At 38.4% G+C, this 19339-nt stretch overlaps 1 protein-coding gene across 1 annotated transcript in view; it reads right to left on the bottom strand.

The window, feature by feature from the left end:
- Positions 1-5420: 5420 nt before the first annotated feature.
- LOC139720703 (cGMP-dependent protein kinase 1-like) overlaps positions 5421-19339 on the bottom strand; it is a 56140-nt gene continuing 42221 nt past the window's right edge. The window contains exons 8-17 of the mRNA XM_071632057.1: positions 17073-17150; positions 14974-15018; positions 11683-11815; positions 10903-11039; positions 10335-10424; positions 9098-9239; positions 8336-8499; positions 6998-7183; positions 6241-6307; positions 5421-5516 (exon numbers count right to left, since the gene is read on the bottom strand). Of these exons, the coding sequence (XP_071488158.1) occupies positions 5421-5516; positions 6241-6307; positions 6998-7183; positions 8336-8499; positions 9098-9239; positions 10335-10424; positions 10903-11039; positions 11683-11815; positions 14974-15018; positions 17073-17150 (1138 nt within the window). The remainder of the gene's footprint in view (positions 5517-6240; positions 6308-6997; positions 7184-8335; positions 8500-9097; positions 9240-10334; positions 10425-10902; positions 11040-11682; positions 11816-14973; positions 15019-17072; positions 17151-19339) is intronic.

The following is a 19339-nucleotide window of genomic DNA, read 5'->3' as shown; positions in this document are numbered from 1 at the left end:
TACATGCCAGCTCCAGAGCCTTATTGACTGTATCAGTCCCAAACAATTACTAATCTAGACGTCAAGACATATTTGGCACAACCATCGAATCAACCAGTCGCGTGAAAACTTAATCCCATCGCACACTGTACGACTCATAGCTGTACGACCGTAAGACCATGAGACCAGGTCGTACGACCTGGCAACCCACACTCTACGATCATACCACACAACAGCTAGGCTTACGACCGTTCTTGCTCCTGGCTCATACACTTCCAATGAGTATAGAGGCACGTCACGCTGTGCGCATTGCGTGCGCTTCCAGCATTCTTTCTTTCTTTTTTTTTCATAATACTGTAGCGTGACTAGCTAAAGGCCCACGACCGGTCGTGGAAATTCAACATGTCAAATCTCTACGACTGGCATAAATTCCAGTCGTACGATTGGAAACTGGCAAGACACTACTTGTGACGTTACACTTCTTCCATGGTCGTACGAATGGTCGGATCGTGTAGTGTTTGGCGGGCTTAAAAGTTTATTACTTTCTTTCTCTCCCGTTTTGTTTTTTCATTATAATCCGTTCAGAATATTTGCGTCCACCGTCAAACCGGCAGTAATCATCGCATCCTTGTGCTTTCCATGAATGTTATGCTCATGCATGGGCGACGCAAATAGTCCCTTGCGATGACAAACCCGATAGACAGATATACATTGTCAAAATCATCAAAGTTGTTTATTGCTAGAAAAAAAAAATACGGTACTGACAGATCAAATCAGTTTATAGTTAAACAGTCTTACTTCAAATACGGTGTATCACTTAAAGATGTACGCGACGTATGAGAGTATACAAAGAATGTCACATCCCTGCAAAAATCCCACAAACAAACAATTACAGCACTACGTGACCCCAACCTGCCGACAGACTCATGAAATGAAGTCATATTGAAGAATGCGTCACCAGTGCTCGGAACTCACGATAAAGGGTCTCTTTATTGAATATGACAAAAGCTGTTGGGATAGAACTCAACCACATTATTTTGCCATAGACTGCATCATAGTGCTTAATAGCCAATGTGTCGATGTAGACGATTCGCTTTCTCACAGAATTATTTTGTATAATTTCTAGATTTAGGCTCGTGCAAGATAATCTTTTCTTTGTACACTGTGCAAAGCAAAAAAAAAAAGGAAAAAGAAATAATCTACTACATATATAATGTATACAATAATTAGATATACGGCATATATTCATCGTTGTTATATCTATATTTCAAAATATAGGAATCAAATATAGGAATGTATCTTTCTGCAATACATGCGGCTCTGGTTTGATACAGTGTATTGATCAATTCAAGTTAGATACGATTTTGATGGAACTAGGCTTATTTAGAAGAGTCGGATGTAAACGGTACAATAGGAAAAGAAGAAAAGAAAGAAGTCCGTTGAATCGATCCAGATATTTGTACATAAATGAATTATGTTATGAAGAAAATGGCTCAGAGCTAAAGATAGCAACGGCAATTATCTGAAGCTGGCGATCAGTTTATCTTACTCTGAAAGTTCTGCTTCTTGTCATAATTATGTTGTGGGTTACGGCAGCCTTTGAATAAGGCCTCCGCTGCCTTGAATGTAGACTAAGCGTGCCCACTTGCGAAGGCGTTTGTAACAGTGATCTACTGCGCAAGCTGTGTCCGGTCTGGGCCTCTGGATGTGATCGTCATCGTCGTCATTTTTGTTGTTATCATTATGTTATCATGGTTTTATCGCGATTAGTCTCAATTCAGATACAAAGGGGATATTAGTCCAGATCGCGTTGGCTAAAGGCTAGATTTTATACGGTCAAATGTTGAGCTGACTGACCAAAGAGAAATACCGTTATTATCATTGTTATTTTTTTTTTTGCATGACTGAAATAGGATTGGGATTTTATCGCCCTGTCTCTTTTTATAGATGCTAGGTTTTGTTTATTTTGAAAGCTTTTGATAATTGCAAATAGCATTATGTATGACTCGCGCATAGTGTAAAATATTACAAGCAAGTGTTTTTAGTAACTTTCGATTACCGCAAGCGTTGCTCTATGACTAAGCCCTTGCTCAGTTTCATTGTTACATCAGAGGTCAATGTGAAAAAAAAACAATGTGTAATCTTGTTCTGACTTGTCCTCGGTGCAGAGTACATGTAGTATGATGTAAGTTCCTGTTCTTGGAAACGGAATTTGGCAAATCACGTGTGAAAAATAAACGGTTCCAACACCAGCTGCAGAGCACACTCACTGTTTCTTCTTCATACTGTTGTAGGGCATGACGTTTGGCGAATACAACTCTCGGCAGGTAACGAACAAATGTGAAATTTCATACTACATTGTATTGTCATATCGTTTGTTCCTCATTTCTCATCCGATGTTTGTCATATTCGTAATATTCTAGGAAATATTTGTCTCTTTCTTTTGAAGTTTATTTACTTTTGGTGTGGATTTCCTCTTAAACCGCGTAGCCGCGACACCTAGGCACACTGGATCAAAAGCTTTCTGTAAACAGCTCGTCATGCAGAATAACTTCAAAAGTGTTATATAGTATGTTTATGACAAGTGGGGAAAAATCTGAAGAGACTGTGTTCCCGTTTCATTAAAATCAAAGAGGCTTTATGTTCACTGTTTGTTACATCTTCCATATTCCTCTAAATCTTTTTTGCCTGATACTATTCAATAACAGCAAAGACCACGAGACGTGTGAAAGTTAATATACAATTTTATTACACTCATTCTCAAGTGTTTCGATAATTCACATCGACATTGAATAAATTGACATAAACCCCATAATACCTGCACTGTTAAAAGGATTACATGGTGTGTTTCACCAAACAGGATGCATCCCATAAAAAAAAAAAACAATTGGTTAACAGAAACTCTCAAGACCTGCTCTCTCACAGTGAATGAGGGTCAACTTTAGTTACATGTAGACACAAACTTACCAAAACCGCAAAGCTTTTCATGAAGTACAACAAAAGAGGGCAGCATAGTGTTAATTCATCGCCTGTTGGTGATTGAACTCAAAAGAGACTCGGAACAATGTGTGCTTTCCCAACATAACTATTATGATAGTCACGAGTTTTGAAGGTAAGACGAAAGCTGCCATCACTCAGTTCGAGGCTTATGTACTAGTCTCTCCGCCATCGCGTATATACTCGTATATAGGTGGCGCACTAGAACGAGTGACGACACGATCCATCGAACAACAGGTTGAATATTGATGCATTGGTTGCTCTCACCATCGCTGCATGTACATACACGTAATTATACATATCACTATGACTAAATCATAGAAAAAATGACTGACTTGTCACAAATATCTGCCTTTCCTTGCTCCCAAAACGTGGGGATAAATGGTACAGACGCGCTGTTAGTTTCTGCCCGAGAAGATATTCGAGGAAACTTTGCAACGTCTCACTCTTTGTGCTAGCAGACAATATTTTCTTCAAAATTCTATTTGATTGATGACTGCACGTGTAAGAAGTATTGCACAGTATTTCCACCCGTTGATTACGTATACGCCTCGCTCATAAAAGGCAGAAACGTTCTGTTTCGGTACACGGAGGGCACAAGACCAGGAATATGACGTCATCAGAGGCTAGTGCTATATTAAGACTCTAAACACACAAGGAACAAGTTTGCCTCTGAAACAACGTTAGGTACGCCCAAGTCGTATGGGATGCTTGTTTCAAACGTTACCCTCTTACGGCAGCTAGTTTATTGGAGCTTGCATTTAAATCTTACAGAAAAATGCTGTGATGTTGGTCATCTCGCAAAACCCGTGACAATTATGAACAATCATAATTCGGGAACACTTTGTATAAAAACATGATAAAATCATAAATCATACTTACACTATAGTAGTTGACTTGTGCTCTTCTGAATTCAACAAACGCTCAAATGTTAGATAAGTGAGTCATTGCATGGAAACAGGTCGTCAGTGAATCTATACAATGACTCACATTGATATTATCCAATAAATAATGATATAGTTTCTAATTTCTAGTCAGTGGTTTGTACATCTGTACAAATGCTTCAGACAGATTTGTTCTCTGTACACAGAAACAATGGAGACGGAAAATTGATACAGTGAGTGACATTTGACCGACAAGAAACTTATTCATTCATGAATTAACAAATTAAATACCAGAATACGATACAACCCGCAAACATAGATATAAGGCGTCATGTTAGAAAAATAAATCAACGAGCAACATTTCATATCTTTTGAAATACGCTTTCGTAGTGATTAAATATACAATATCACTTTTTAGAATTCTTTTTTTTACAGATAGAAAGTTCTCTCATAGCACATGGTGAGTATAACCAATTCAGTCATATTAATTTCATTTAGCTGCATAGTATTATCTGAAATCTGGAAAAGGTTAAAAAAGGAAAATACATTAAATGCACCTCATGTTCAAAATAATGAATTGATATAGCTTGTTGTTAAAAAACTGAGCCTATCCATCACAAATAATGCTAGTAACTAAATTATTTAAACCTAACGCAAGTCTTAATTCAACTGGGAGTTTACGAATACTCGTAATTGAAAATATTCTGTATGTTTCATATTGTATTATCCTAGGCTGGTAAAAAAGTGAACATGACGAATGCCCTGCAGTGACACGTAGAGCTATATTCAATACAAACATATCTTTTACAATAAGTTGCGATTGCGCTAAGAAAATCTCCCACGCTCTGATTGGAGGATTTTGAGTGACGGTCTTTAGTAGAACTAGGAGCGCGTTCCGAAGGTGGCTACAGGCATTCATTTTCTTTTCCGTACGAAGAAATTTCCTTGGCATAAAAAATACTGTAACCGACAAAATTATCATACTACCGTGCCATAAAAATTCCACCCTGTCGCATATCCTGATCTGAATTGCGCTTCGAACCGGCTTCTGTACAAGTGGGAAATGTTGAAACATGTTTTCAGATAAGCAACTACTAAAAAGAAAAACAAAAAGAAATAAAAAAGAGCAGATCATGTGTAGTGCTAGTGGAGTTTTTTTCACTTCATCACTGACTCAAGTCTTCAAATTCAAGAGTGCATGTTCAATGAAGACAAAAACTTTTTACAGCAATTCCAGCACTTCCGCGTCGTTTCTTCCAATATCGCTTGAATTTCACGTCGTTTCCCCATTACAAGAAGTCTTACTGTCCGTGATATTCATAACAGACTACAGTACATCTTTCCTAACGGCACGATCAAGTTGCAGCCCCAGACAGTCCGCCGCGCGCTGTCGCACAGTACACTTGCCAACTTGGTGAAACTTTTGTGAGAGCCACGTGAGGGCGCCCTCGTGGTTCGCAGTTCTCATCAATGAGATTAACAAGAGTCATAATCCTCTTCTTTGTAGGACACATTGTGCCAATGTCCATAATGGTGGATTGGAATGAGACAGTGTCAGGCCTAGAAGTGTTCATCCCAGCCGGAGGTTTCGTCGGGGGGAATGTCGATGTCTTTCGGGTAGCTGTCGAAGTTACTGCAGTCAGCCGGTCCGAGAACCTGATTATAAAACGGAACAGACAAAAAGGGATAAATATGGGAGAGAAAAAAAAAGGGAAAAGATAGGATTTTGTAGTATCATATGGTATACACAATGTCATCACAATAATAGTATTCAGGGGTTAGGTATCTAATGTCATTATGCCTTATGGTATTGATATAACCATACCGCCTTTCGGACAGAGGTGAAATGAAATGTGGGGTGCACTGCCTGGCATTTATCTTCTGTTTGTTTTTCCTAAAAATTAGATTTCTCTGATAATGGGGAAGGAGTAAATTATAATGTCTTCGTGTAATTTTGCCCCATGTATCTCTGACAATGTGACAGCTTGTCACATTTTTTGTATGGCAAACTGTGGCGTCACTTGTGGCTGTGACATCACATATGACGCCTTATCAAATCGTTCCCATTTTCTTGGAAAAAAAGACTTCCCCCAATGGTTCTGTCCGACCAACAGAAATGGCTTGAGCTTTTTGAATCATTTTAGAAGAGAAGAAATCTAATTATTCATATGCGACTTCAAATAACATGGTTTTGTTATTTTGTGTAAAAGTGTGTGTGTGTGTGTGTGTGTGTGTGTGTTTAGAATCAAAGTGAAAAGAGAATAGTTGACGTCATAATGATGAAATGAAGACGGTCAGTTTGAGATACTCTGTAGCCTCCCTTTAAACGACATGGGCACAAAAGATAGGCATTCAAACATCCCTACATATTCATCCTTACCTTCGGTGGTAGAGGGGTGGGCATTTCTTGCTTCCTCAGTCCCTCCCAGTCGAAACCCTGGAACCACCTGTTGAAAAATGGAAGACCTTGTCATGTCCAGCACTTATTTTGTTTTGTTTGCTTGCTTTTTTAATGAGACGAATATCGACATGATTCTGCTGCTCCACCAGGGTTTAAAAGTGATTACGGAATACTTTTTTTTCTTCTCAGCATTAAGTCCGTTAGTGTATGTACTGGGATTTTTTTTTCTCATGTGGTATCTACAATAGCTAAAATGCAAAAGCTGTTGTATTGGAAGAACTTCCTTGAAATACAAAATACAGATTAACAGATGAGTAACAAGGCGGTAAAATAGGAGAGCGTACCTTTAAACTGTCGCATCAGAAAAACATGACTTTTACCGGTCAAATTTGGAAAGATATACCACACTCCAGTTACAATATCATTGTTTGTAACGTCCATTACGTATCTCTTGCATTACGATTTGATGATACGTATAGGCTTCTTTCAAGCTTGTCTAACCTCAAAATCTCTTGATGTCAATACATCTTATAATCATACCATCTATTTTCTGTACCTGAAGTCAAACTCACGGTCATCGGGTCATAATGTATTGTAGTCATTAGCCTTTATAGGAAGCTGTCCAGCATTAGAGGTCAGTTAGTTCATGGACTGCACAAATGAGGCTGGATCCTCTTTTATGAGTGAATTTGCAGGAAAATCCTTGAACAGGAAGAACATGAATACGACATCGTACTTGTGCTTCTTGATGTCACTGAGCCCGTTCTTCTGGTAACCGATCCTCTCCGATGGGTTGTCCCGACAAAGCCGTTTGATCAGGTTGGCGGCGCTGCGCGGGATCCTCTTGGGGAACTCTACGATGTCTATACCCTTCAGGATGATGTTGTATGTCTTCATCGGGTCGTTAGCCGTAAACGGAGGACTGTACGGTAGCAGGAGGAGGAGCAAGAGGGAGGAGAGGGGATGGGGGAAAATGGAGGGGCATAGGGAGGAGGAGAACGAGTGAAAGAAGGAGAAGGAGGAGGAGTGGACAAGGAGAAGGAGGGAGTGGAGGAAGGGGTAGAGCAGGAGGAGGAGGAAGAGAAGGAGTGGAGGAGGAAGAGGTGGAATAGGAAGAAGGGGATGGGTTCAAGGAGGAGAAGGAATAGGAGGAGAAGGAGGAGGAAGAGGAGGAGGAGGGGGAATAAGAGGAGGAGGAGGAGAAGGAAGAGGAGGAATACGAGGAAGGAGAGGAGGAGGAAACGAACATTAGGAAAGGAGAGAAGGGAGGCAGAAAGAAGAAGAGAAAGAAAAACAGTGAATGACAAAAGAGGGACACAGAAAACAAGATTTGATCAAGATGGTGGACAACTATTTCTTTATAATGTTGAATTTCCTTCTGATGGGAGTCTTAAGTTTGTTTTGCTCAGAATGATTGCAATATTTGTTTTGCTCAGAATGATGACAATAATTATTTGCTTGAGTGAAGACTCGACATCGATATGGCACGACACCAATTTACTTCGCTTCATTTGATTCGACCAAGAACTTTTCCGGATATTCGTAGGATAGTGAATATAACAAACAAACAAACAAACAAACAAACAAACAAGAACAAAAATATTTCCCGGAACATATAGGAACGCCTGACTATTTGTTAAAACTGTCAGACCATATTATTCTTGTATTCGCACAAAAGGCAAAATATCCCTTTTAAGTACTTCGAATTAAAACGAATTTCCGGAGTTTCTTTTTTGTTTAAAGAAAACAAAGAACTCGAGGACATTCCACGACCAAAAAGAACATCAATACACATTTTAGCACTTTCGCATCACTCTGCCTTCGATTATAAGCAATATATACTCCATGCCACCCACTTCTCGGTCTGTGGGTCTGTCAGTGCGAAAGTTATCAATACATGTACCTATAGGGCCGACAATTTACGAGATACTGCACATGTCAAGTACAGATTTGTATACGTATTGTTTTATCTAACCAATATAATTAAAGCTGAAACAGCAACGACTCCATTTTGTTTCACTTTTTTGTTTGTCATTTCTCTCTTTTACAACCGACCAAAAATCACGTGACTTACTTTCCCGTCAACAGCTCAAAGATGAGAATTCCAAGCGACCAATAGTCACAAGAGAGGTCATGACCTTTGTTCAGGATGATTTCCGGTGCCACATACTCCGGCGTACCACAGAAAGTCCATGTTTTGCGACCGAACCCAATCTTCTTTGCAAAGCCGAAGTCGACCTACGAACGGAAATATCGAATATCACTATTATCAACACGCTCGCGCTTACTTGTGAGCACATACAATGATGACGTCACTTCCTGTATTCTTATCATTGTTTCTCTATCACACAAGAGTGTATTCTACTGGGGCGATTCAATCTTCCGTGACAGCATAGCCGCTTAATTACATAAAAATGACGTCATTTTCTGTTCCCTTAAGACTCAAGTTTGATCATTTCAATATGAGTTATTAACAATCATAACTTTTCATGATAACATTCATTTTACTCAGACTGCCAATACATGAACCTTTGAGCTCATTGCTATCACTCAGATCATCAAAAAACAAACGAACAAACGAGCAAACAAACAATCAAACAAACTTCCCCACCTAGTAAGATCCTACAAGACGAAACACCTTGGCATTGTAAACTTTTGCAACAACACGGCAACCTAATTCAGTGTGACAAGTCTTATCCTTATTTCAGCTGCAACACAACAGGCTCCACTCTCAAATTTATACGATTCAACACTTTTTGTCAAATTGTGAACGTTTGCGTGTGAATGTGTACGCGTGCGTTTGCGCGTTTCTCCCCTCCCATAGTCCCACCCATACCAGTTTGACGTAGCCCTTGCTGTCCAGCAGCAGGTTCTCCGGCTTCAGATCGCGGTAAACAATGCCGCGGCTGTGCAGGTAATGGAACGCCTCCACCACGCATGCCGTGCAGAACCGCGTTGTTCGGTCGTCGAAATTTCCCCTGGAAGAATCAAATGATGCAGCAACAAAAAGGAAACAGACAGTTTTAATGGTAGTACGAGTCACTTCCCAAGCGTTGTCGACTTAGACAAATAAAAAAAAAAGATAAATGGAGAACGATTGTGATCGTTGCTTGCAAAACCTTCATGGTGAATTGATGAAGTTTTTTACCATGTCGTTAATTCATGTACTCCCCATCGAACAACGCCTTTACTACGAATGTAAGGTTAATGCGGTTTATGATGACAGTGTAAGTTCGTTCGTCGTTGAATAACAAATTCCGCGAAAAGAGATTATGCTCTTGGCAATGTACACACTACCTTCACTTGCATCGCTGGCAAGAGAAGTATTGAAGAGCGAAATGGTAGCTATTCATAGTAACAATTTGACACACGAGCTACACAGATGTTTTAGAGAACATCAGCCTGACGTATGTCTTATTCTAACGTAAATCTTATTATTCCGTCGGGGGAATAAAATTCTATTATTCATGACAAATCTTTTGTAACGTATGTGTACATGACCGCAGCACCACATCCTTTCATCCGTTACATTATATTGAATGTTGATTGCAAAAGGAAAGCACTGTGTCAGGTCTGTTTTCCAAGAACGAAGAGAAAGGCATGCTAAATATAGACAGACAAAAAGAAATAAGAACTTAAAAATGTTTGAATTGCAACTGACAGAGGTGGATCAAGGAATTCCCTAAAAGGGATGGGGGGGGGGGTAGGGGCGCAAAGCAGTTTATATTTCTGGTGCCACTTCCGGATTTCATCAGCTGAAAAGCAAAAAAAAAAAAAGGGGGGGGGAGGCTTAAGCGCAATACAATCGGCTTACAAGGATTGTTCCCTTTAAAAAAAAAAGAACAAACAATAAAATGGGGCACATTTTCCTCTTTTTCTTCTTATTTCTTTCATTAAAAAAAAATAAATAAAGGGGGCGCCCTATGCACCCCCTCCTGGATCCGCCACTGACAGATGTTTAAAGAACAGGTGTTTATAGAAGAAGAATAGAGATATTTATAGAGAGATTTATAGAGAGAAGGGGTTCTCAAGAGAATCTTGACTTCGGGATATGAGAAAAGAGGCGCACTCACTTGTCCCTGAGAATGGTCCACAGTTCACCTCCAAGGCAAACTTCCATCAGCATGTAGATATACTTCTTGTCACGGAATGTCTTAAACAACCTGGTTCAGGAAAAACAAGAGGGATACACACAAAGCGTCATGCCACGGCCAAATTGAGGGTTACCTCCTGTTACAGTCTATTCAGCGACAAAACATCTGATTACTCTTATTCATTATTTATCAATATACTTTTAAACAGTAATTTTTGTTTTTGTTTTTTAAAGAATATTTTATTCTTCATCAATGGAAACAAATTGTCAAAAAAATAAATATACAATATATCTTTACATCAATTTCATAATTCTTACACTCTGATGAATTATTTCACCACACTTAGATCACAATCTATACACCACACCTTTCTTTCTACTGACAAACAACCCCTTTTCAGTACTGTAATATTCATTCATCACTATACAAATTATATAATCTGTATCAATAACTGAACCTTTACACCCACATTCATTGACTGAAGTTTATTTCTAAAATAGAAGCGAGACACACCCTCAAGAAGGGGATATACCCTTCAACGACTTACTTGACGATGAAGGGCGAGCTGGATTCTATCATGATCTTCTTCTCCGAGAAGATATGCTCTTGCTGCCTCGTCTCCACGATGTGGTGCTTCTTCAGGCATTTCAGCGCGAACGTGCGCTTATCACCGGCTAGTTGCACCTGTTTTAAAAAAATAACAAAAACCAGAAAAAAAAACCCCACTCATTGCTATATATGGCGCTGGCGGTTAATTGAAGGTGCAGCTATATTTATATGTTCACGCAAACGGTGTGTTATATAAACAAACTGAGTATATTTCACGTTCTCTGTGAGAGGGTAATAAATTGTGTGCAAAGACCATCGTCATAAACATTGCTTTACAGAAATCACAAGCGAGGAGAAGGAATTAATGGGTTATGGACCGCAATTCTCACTTTGAATTCAGCTTTCACATGGTCTTTTTCGATAACAAATTAATTATACGCTTTGTTGGAGCTGATCAATGATCATGCACACGATCTTTCATTCAAGCGCTAAAAAAAGTTCCAATTTGAGCCCTAAAAACGCTCAACGATAAAATTTTGCTTCAAGCAAAACATCAATCATTCAAGTTTAATCTGTTCAGCCTGCTTCAGTAGAACATACTGTGGTCGACTAAATGACTGAAACATTAATTTTGAAAGCGTTTTCATATTTTCGTAGGATCAGTTACTAACAATTCCTCATTTATAGAAGATCAAGGTGGAGATTTGTGTATTCATTCGTGAGAAGGAAAAAGAAAAACCAAAGTGAAAAATCAAGACGGAGTAAATATGAACCCTACCAGCTCAACTCTGCCGAAGCCGCCGATACCCAAGGTGGCCACGATGTCCAGGTCTTCGAGGTGTATCCCTGCCAGTGTCTCCTGAATCGGCTTCACTCTCGCGATCTCCGTGTTGTCCATCTCCGAGCTCGATCTGGGAGTCGAGGACGGATTCAATGAACAGGAAGTCAGCAACTGTACTCGCCATGGTTTTCTTTAAAGTGATAATTTACTCCGGAAAGTGTTGGATATCTATCGAATATTCTAAAGATTTAGTATATCAGGCTCTCTCCGGTCGTTATTTATTTATTTATTTATTTATCTATTTATACATCTATCTATTTACTTATTTATGTATTTATTAATTAATCAATTAATGTATTTATTTATTTATTTATTTATTCATTCATTTATTTATCCATTCATTCATTTGTCTTTTTATCTATATATCTACTTTAATATATATATCTATCTACCTTTATATCTTATATTCTATACTATATATTTCTACGAAATTAAGCAAGATGCTAATTACTACGCTGTTTCTAACAATTCTGTTACGACGGGCCTAGAACTCTTGCAGTATTCGATAAGGAAGCAGCATTTGCTAATCATGGCGAATGTAACGAAAATGAACTTATCGGTGCATAATTGTAATGTAATCCTTGGATTTTTTTAAAGATTTCGCAAGATATTACTTGCATTTAGCTCTCGGCAAATATATTTTGGTTTGTCTCGTATTTTCGCCGATTCAGAAGAGGAAGTTTTTGTAGGACAGTCTTGCAAAAAATCAATTGCATTTTCAAAACTTTTCTATTTTTGTTTCTCAATCTGACGTCAGATACGACGATCATTATATATTGCACATTCTACTAGCTTTGTTCTACCCTGCAGGTTTTTTTTTATCTCTGTTATTGAGTCACCTAACGAGGATATAGCATATTATGATCAGAATGTTTCACTGTGGTTGAGGAAAGAAAAAAAAACATCGCTTCTGCGTAATGCACTTCTAATGCTAATCAAATCCATGCATGCATCTTTCTATCAGGTGGGATGGAAATTATAAAACTGCGCAAGGATTACGGTAGACTAAAGGCTTTCTACCGCACATGCCTCGGGGCTGTAATCGACATCTCCGGAAAATTGCTAGGAATTCTAAGAAAGTTGAACAACAGACGAAGCTATATACTATTCTGGAAAAGCAAACTTGTTTCTGACACCTATGGCAACAAGCAGATATCATACTTTCTTTTTTAAAATCTCAAAGTTTAATTTTCACCTATCTACACAATAATAAAGTGTATTTAAGTTGGAGTAATTACCAGTATCACCTATATCACTATCACCGGATCACTAAAATCAAGTTATATCTCGGGGAAAACCGTATACGTTTCTACTTGAAGGTACATGCTTTCATTCTACAATACTTCAATAAAAGTGTTTCTTGTCTTGTGACGGAGTTTAAAAATAACCCTTTTCGACGAATGCGCTTTCATTGTTCTAAAATAAGACCTACGGACAAAAAGACCTTAAATAAACTTGATTGAAGAGGCGCCATGCACGTTACATCTTAATTTGATTGACGAGAGAAGAGAGATATTATGGGCATGCCTTACTTTTTGACGATTACAAGAATACACATCAAAGAGATATCATAAAATGTCTAAAAATATATCAAACAAAACGACAGTCAGCTCACACACTAGTAATACCGCAACCTTCCAGGGGAAAAATAGCAAAAGACACTGACAGATATTCGGCAGTCAAATTTTCGCACACGAGTAAAAGGTGAGGGTTAAATTCACATCAAGCAAAGGTATACGAGTTTGGAAATGTTATATATGAAAGACTCAGAACGCAGTGGAGTTATAACTACAATTAAAGATGATGAACACGGTAAAAATGCAACCAAAATGAAGAACGTATCAGAATATAGGGACAGTCACACGTGAGATATAAGCGTTGTTGTTGTTGTGTTGTTGTTTTTTTCCTCCTAGGATGATTAGGCATAGGGCTATTAATAGGTGTTCATTGTGAAATGGTTCTATAGCGTGGTGTTATATGCGTGTTTAGCAATCCATCACCACAGCTCAAGGGTAAGGAGAAGTAGGTGCTGGCCAACATGTACATATATGTCTCATTGGCCAACACGCCACTTACGAGTTTCGTACCTGTTTGATTCCTTGTTAAGTAACCTGCCGGACAGGCAAGAGGTGTAACTGGGTAATCTTACACGGTATTCTTCTTCTGATAACTGACATGATCATGGTAGAATACCCACCGATCACGAGTTTCTTTAACATTAATAATTATTGTTTCCTTCTTATTTCACTTTATTGTTTCTAGCTGTTTTTGTTTTGGGGTTCTCGTTTGCTTCCCTGTTTGTTTAATTGATTTTTTTTTTGAGGGGGAAGGGGATTTGGATTGTTCAATCAACATCACTGCCCTAACCAGAGTAGATCTTTGTGGTATCAACTACTAGTCTTTCATTTGAAACTTTTTTTTTCTGGAGATGATAGGTCCAGAAACATGTACAGTTGAGAAAATAAAAATATGCAATTATCACCTTCACTCAAACAACATCACATCTGTACAGTCAATGGAATATGTTTCGATTTATATGATAACTAGAAATGGACTATTCTAACTGTTTACGTGACTCTATATGACTGTTCAAAACATGCCTGATTGGAAAAAAAAATGAATAAAGAATGACCATTATATTATCATTTCAATACATGATAGTCATCAATATCAATTCTAAACTTTCAGCGGAGTTCGAGAAGTATGAAATTATAAATGGAGAGGGATACTTTGAAATGGAGACATAAATGAATCTTCTTAAATGAGATGTAGGCAGGTGTTTTTGTATTAACTAGACTGGATGAGTACATGGCTAATATTTAAAGGGATGGATTCGGGTATATATGATTCTGCGAGATAAAGATGCCTGTACTTGCGAGAGTGGGGGAAAAGGCGTAAGAAAATATGAAAAATATGAAAATCACTTGGCATGTTTATGGACATGATACAATAATGATGGGCTTTATGAGCTAAGGTGTTGTACTGTACTTGCGAGAGTGGGGGAAAAGCGTATAAAAATATGAAAAATATGAAAATCACTTGACATGTTTATGGACATGATACAATAATGATGGGTTTTATGAGCTAAAGTGTTGTCGCAAAGTCTTGGAAAAAAAAAAGCGAAATGCAGATGCAACGGTACTATCGCTATAATTATATACCATCTTGGCGGATACGATGAAAATGATGTGGAAAAGATCAAGAAGCGAAAAAAAAATCGAGACTCACTTTTTGAGCTTGCTGATGGGAATTGTCAGCTCCTCGCGACTAGGTCTTTGTTTGAAAACATTCACATATCGACATGATTATAGTCATATGAATTGACATTATGAGATGCTTTCAAAGAGGAACTCCGTTCAATGTTTAAGTTTGCCTTCACAAAACAACAGTCAGAAACTGAAATAAAAAACTTCTCTCACTCAATCAAAGCGCACAGTTCTTGATTGTGAATTTGGGACACATAGGGATGAGACAGCTCTGTCTGCCAACGCAAATGGAAAATAGGACTTGCTGGGTAAATACGCTTTTAATTCCTTTGGAAAATTAGGGGAGGACATTGGAGAGAAAAGGGAGAGGGGGTCCAGTAGGTTAATCGGGTTCGAATGCGACTTAATATCTACGTAAGTATATATATATATATATATATATATATATATATACATATATATATATGTTATATATATATGTCATATATACATAAATATATATATATATACATAAACATATAATATATACATAAACATATGTTTATGTTTATATCTCTAAATAGTTGACTACTTGTAAGAAAAAGGAAACATTCCCAAAACAACAAACAAGAGTGAGGCAAACAGACAAGCTTTACACGGCTTGTTAGAAAAGGGAAGAGTCGAGTGCACTTTAGTGGCTGATCGAACAATGAGGCTAGACAAAAATCGACGACTAACGCAGAAATATACCCTTTGATTTTGGTAATCCATGTCAAAAGTCCGGCTAAGGGGTCAAAGGTTTTCATAAGCCTAAAACAAATTCAGCGCCAAGAAACACCGTTAGGACAGCTCGCAGACACCGGCTGCGATGATACATTGTGTATTGCGGAACATGATTTGAAAAAAAAAAGGCACCAACCATAAACATAACTACTTGCCCATTGCTATCTGTATGCAGTATTAATCAAGAAAATTTCGTTGAGAAAAATTCATAATCCACAACGCTTATTCTATAAGAATTTGAAGGGATAAAGATACGATGAATTTCATTGATATGCCATGGGAATGAAATGAGTTTTAATTTTGAGTTTTGAAAGATAATTGATTACTGCAACTTATGAAGGATTGACAACATTTCCGGCAGTATTTTGCGAGTACAGAAGCTTTGTCATTCAGATTTTTTTATCATCTTGTATTACCATCATTTTGCCACTAAAGATAGCACAACACATCTTAACCACCTACGTCATTTCAAAGTCCATGTACATTTTGGGACTGTTTTAGTTAACATCTGAAATCATCATGATCGTGGACTGTTTTTTATGATTTAATTCAATACCATGCATATATACATTTTCTTTTTGTTTTCGTTGTCCATGTATTGTCCGGGTATAAATGTCAACTATTGACCATTGGTAAGCAAAGGCTGTATATACAAATATACATATCGATGACCCGACCTCGCATATTATATAATTATTTCGTGGCGCCGACCTAATGAACATGCATACGTCACTCCATTAGAGACACCAAGTTGGGCAATATATTGCACAAAGTTTGATTATGGAGGCATGGCGCTGAATTCGATGGATGGGTGATAACAAAGCATACTGCCTGATGAGGGTTACAAATTAGACCCACGTAAACAAATACCCGAACCATTTATATAATCTACTTTTAGACCGCCTTTTCCAGTACAAAAATGAAAATGTGCGTGTATATTATATATGGTAATTAGTCATATTCTTACAGTTGAAAATTAACGAGCACTTAAATACCAAAGAAAAAAAAATGCCCACAGCCCTGTAATGAAATGTGAATGTATACTTGAAAGACTGAAATTTTGTGCAAACGTTGTATATAACTGAAAGTTTGTTCTAACAGGGCATGCGCAATACATTTTTCAACATACTCTATAATTCATCACCGATGACAAATTAAAGGTATTTATCAGACACGGGAATACACGTGTCATCACACTGTGACCATGGTCAGGAACCAATAAAACGTGGCATTTGTCTATTCGTCTAGCACATTACATCGAATTGTTGTCGATATCAAATCGTTATTATGTTGCTATCGATACAAACAGTGGCTGATTGATCACGTGAACGAGAGACCGTTTCTATTGGACACACTTACCGAGTGGCACCACGCTCCTTGTCGCCATAGTTTTTGTTCTGCAGGGCGGAAATGTTCCCAATGAGCTCGTTGAAGGCGCTGTCGCAAGAAAGAGAGAGAGAGAGAGAGAGAGGGGGGGGGGGTACGAAGAGGAAAATCACGATGTGATTATGAAGCATCAATGGAAGATTGTAACTCTGGGGGGCTCGTGAAACTGCTGGGGGAGTACAAATTTTACTTGTTATGTAATTCTAGATGAAAAGATTCGAAACTACGATTAGTGATGGCAAATTACCAAATCATTGCACTTGAAATTAAATGACTTCTTTTTTTGGTATATTCAATGGTTTGTTGCATGTTTACCATTTATGCTCAAACGAAAATACTAGCTGAACATTTTACCATCGAAATGTAGTTTTATATTGCGGAAAATTCCTCTCTGATGCGTCGAGTAATTTCTCATTTGAGAGACTTGCTGCAGTTCGAATAACAGGTCATTTACCCGCCACGACTCCCTTCAATCAAATTAAAGAGTCGTCTCAGTCTCGATATCAAATCAATGAAACCGGCATTCAATTCCCGCTAAAATCGAACGCGACAGCACTTTAGAGAACCTCCGTCTGTTTGAAAGGAGAAAGAAGAGAAAAAAAAAACAATAACTACAGAGGAGAAGGCTGCAATTTCTCCTCCTCGTCTACGAAGAATAAAGATTGCTAAGCGAAGAAAGCTAGCGCGCGGTTTTTCTCCAGAAGTTGGGATGCGCCGTGGGCGGGAATGAAAGAAGTAGATTCACAACGTGAACGATGCCGCGGACGGCTGCCTGCCAAGATTCTCTGGATGCGTGGTTTGAACGTGAATTACTCTACCCTGACTTTGTACCGACTGAAGCATTCATGATCAGTCTATAGCTGGTCGCTTGTTCCGCTGCGTTATGGATACACAGAACTAATCTACGGAAAGCATGAACAACCTGCCTATGCCACCCCTAATGAGAAAGCATATTGGTTTGTTCACTCTCTTCGCCATACACTGATATTTTATTTATGAAAATATAAAAATTACCGAGCACAAATCAGGGTAATAACTGTCCTACTGAGCTAGGGTGGTGAAATTTCAATCAGCTCAATTATGGCTAAATAATGGACGTGGGTGTGACCGTTCGGAAAGCTATGTCTTTGTGTCAGATCAGTTGCATACAGCGGTAGCTAAACAGATTGTTAATCGCTTCTAGCTTACATGCTGGTGGCTGGTGTAGAAGGCTAATCACCTTCGCATTAATGCGATAGTATACAAATGATGCACAGGACAGAGTGGATCGGTGAGAATGGGATGCACGAGTTTAACTTTGGAACTGTTTAAACCTACGAGCGCAGCGAGTGGGTTTTAGACTGTTCCAACGTTAAGTGTATAAGGCTAATGACCTTCGCATTAATGCGATAATATACAAATGATGCACAGGACAGAGTGGATCGGTGAGAATGAATGAGTTTAACTTTGGAACTGTTTAAAAGTTCCAAAGTTAAACGAGAGCATCCAATTCTCAAAGATCCACGAAATAAAGGCCTGTGCATCCCAGAGGGGCCAAAGGTCAAGGATTTGTTGCTGGCATTTGCAGGAGTATTGTGTTATAAAATGGGCCCGTAAATCCATGAAATACAGCCATTTTCCCCATCATGCGTCCGGTACACCTATTATCACTATGCTATACAAGACTTGAGCCAGGCATTCGGATTTTACCGGACGCATGGCTCAGTGTGGATCAGTAAAAATCAATGAGTGACAATTGACCAATCAGATTGCAGAGATTCTAAAACCCATTTTATAATATACAAATAATATACATTACACAGGTCATTAGTAAGAAGTATAAATCTGACAGTAACTTTGGAACGGTCGAAAACACGCGAGGCGAAACGGGGAGTATTTTGGACTGTTCCAAAATTACGGAGGGTGAATATTTTTTACTAACATCCCATCACATGATGTGCGTTATTTGTTTTGTAAAATGGTGGCATGATTCACATTCAGCGGAAGGCATTTTCGCAAGATTCCCTGTCCAGTAACCAGCTCCAAGCTCACTGAACCACGCACTCACCAATGCAATGCATTTGTAATAAATAGGCAATGCAGCTGAGCGCAGACGAAATGTCGTGACGGTCATTGGTATACTAACCTCCGGTGAAAAATAAAGTTGGGAAGACTTTAGGCAAAAAAAAAACCACCAACAAAACAAAACAAAAAACCGGTCAAGTGATAGCTCTCAGTAAATCATTTGGTAAGGTTCTATC

This window comes from Diadema antillarum, unplaced genomic scaffold (assembly GCF_040938485.1).
Source record: "Diadema antillarum isolate AM-2024a unplaced genomic scaffold, OU_Dant_1.0 scf00000132, whole genome shotgun sequence".
Classification (NCBI taxonomy): Eukaryota; Metazoa; Echinodermata; class Echinoidea; order Diadematoida; family Diadematidae; genus Diadema; species Diadema antillarum.
Note: the sequence above shows the minus strand (reverse complement) of the source record. Positions and strands in the feature narration are given on the sequence as shown.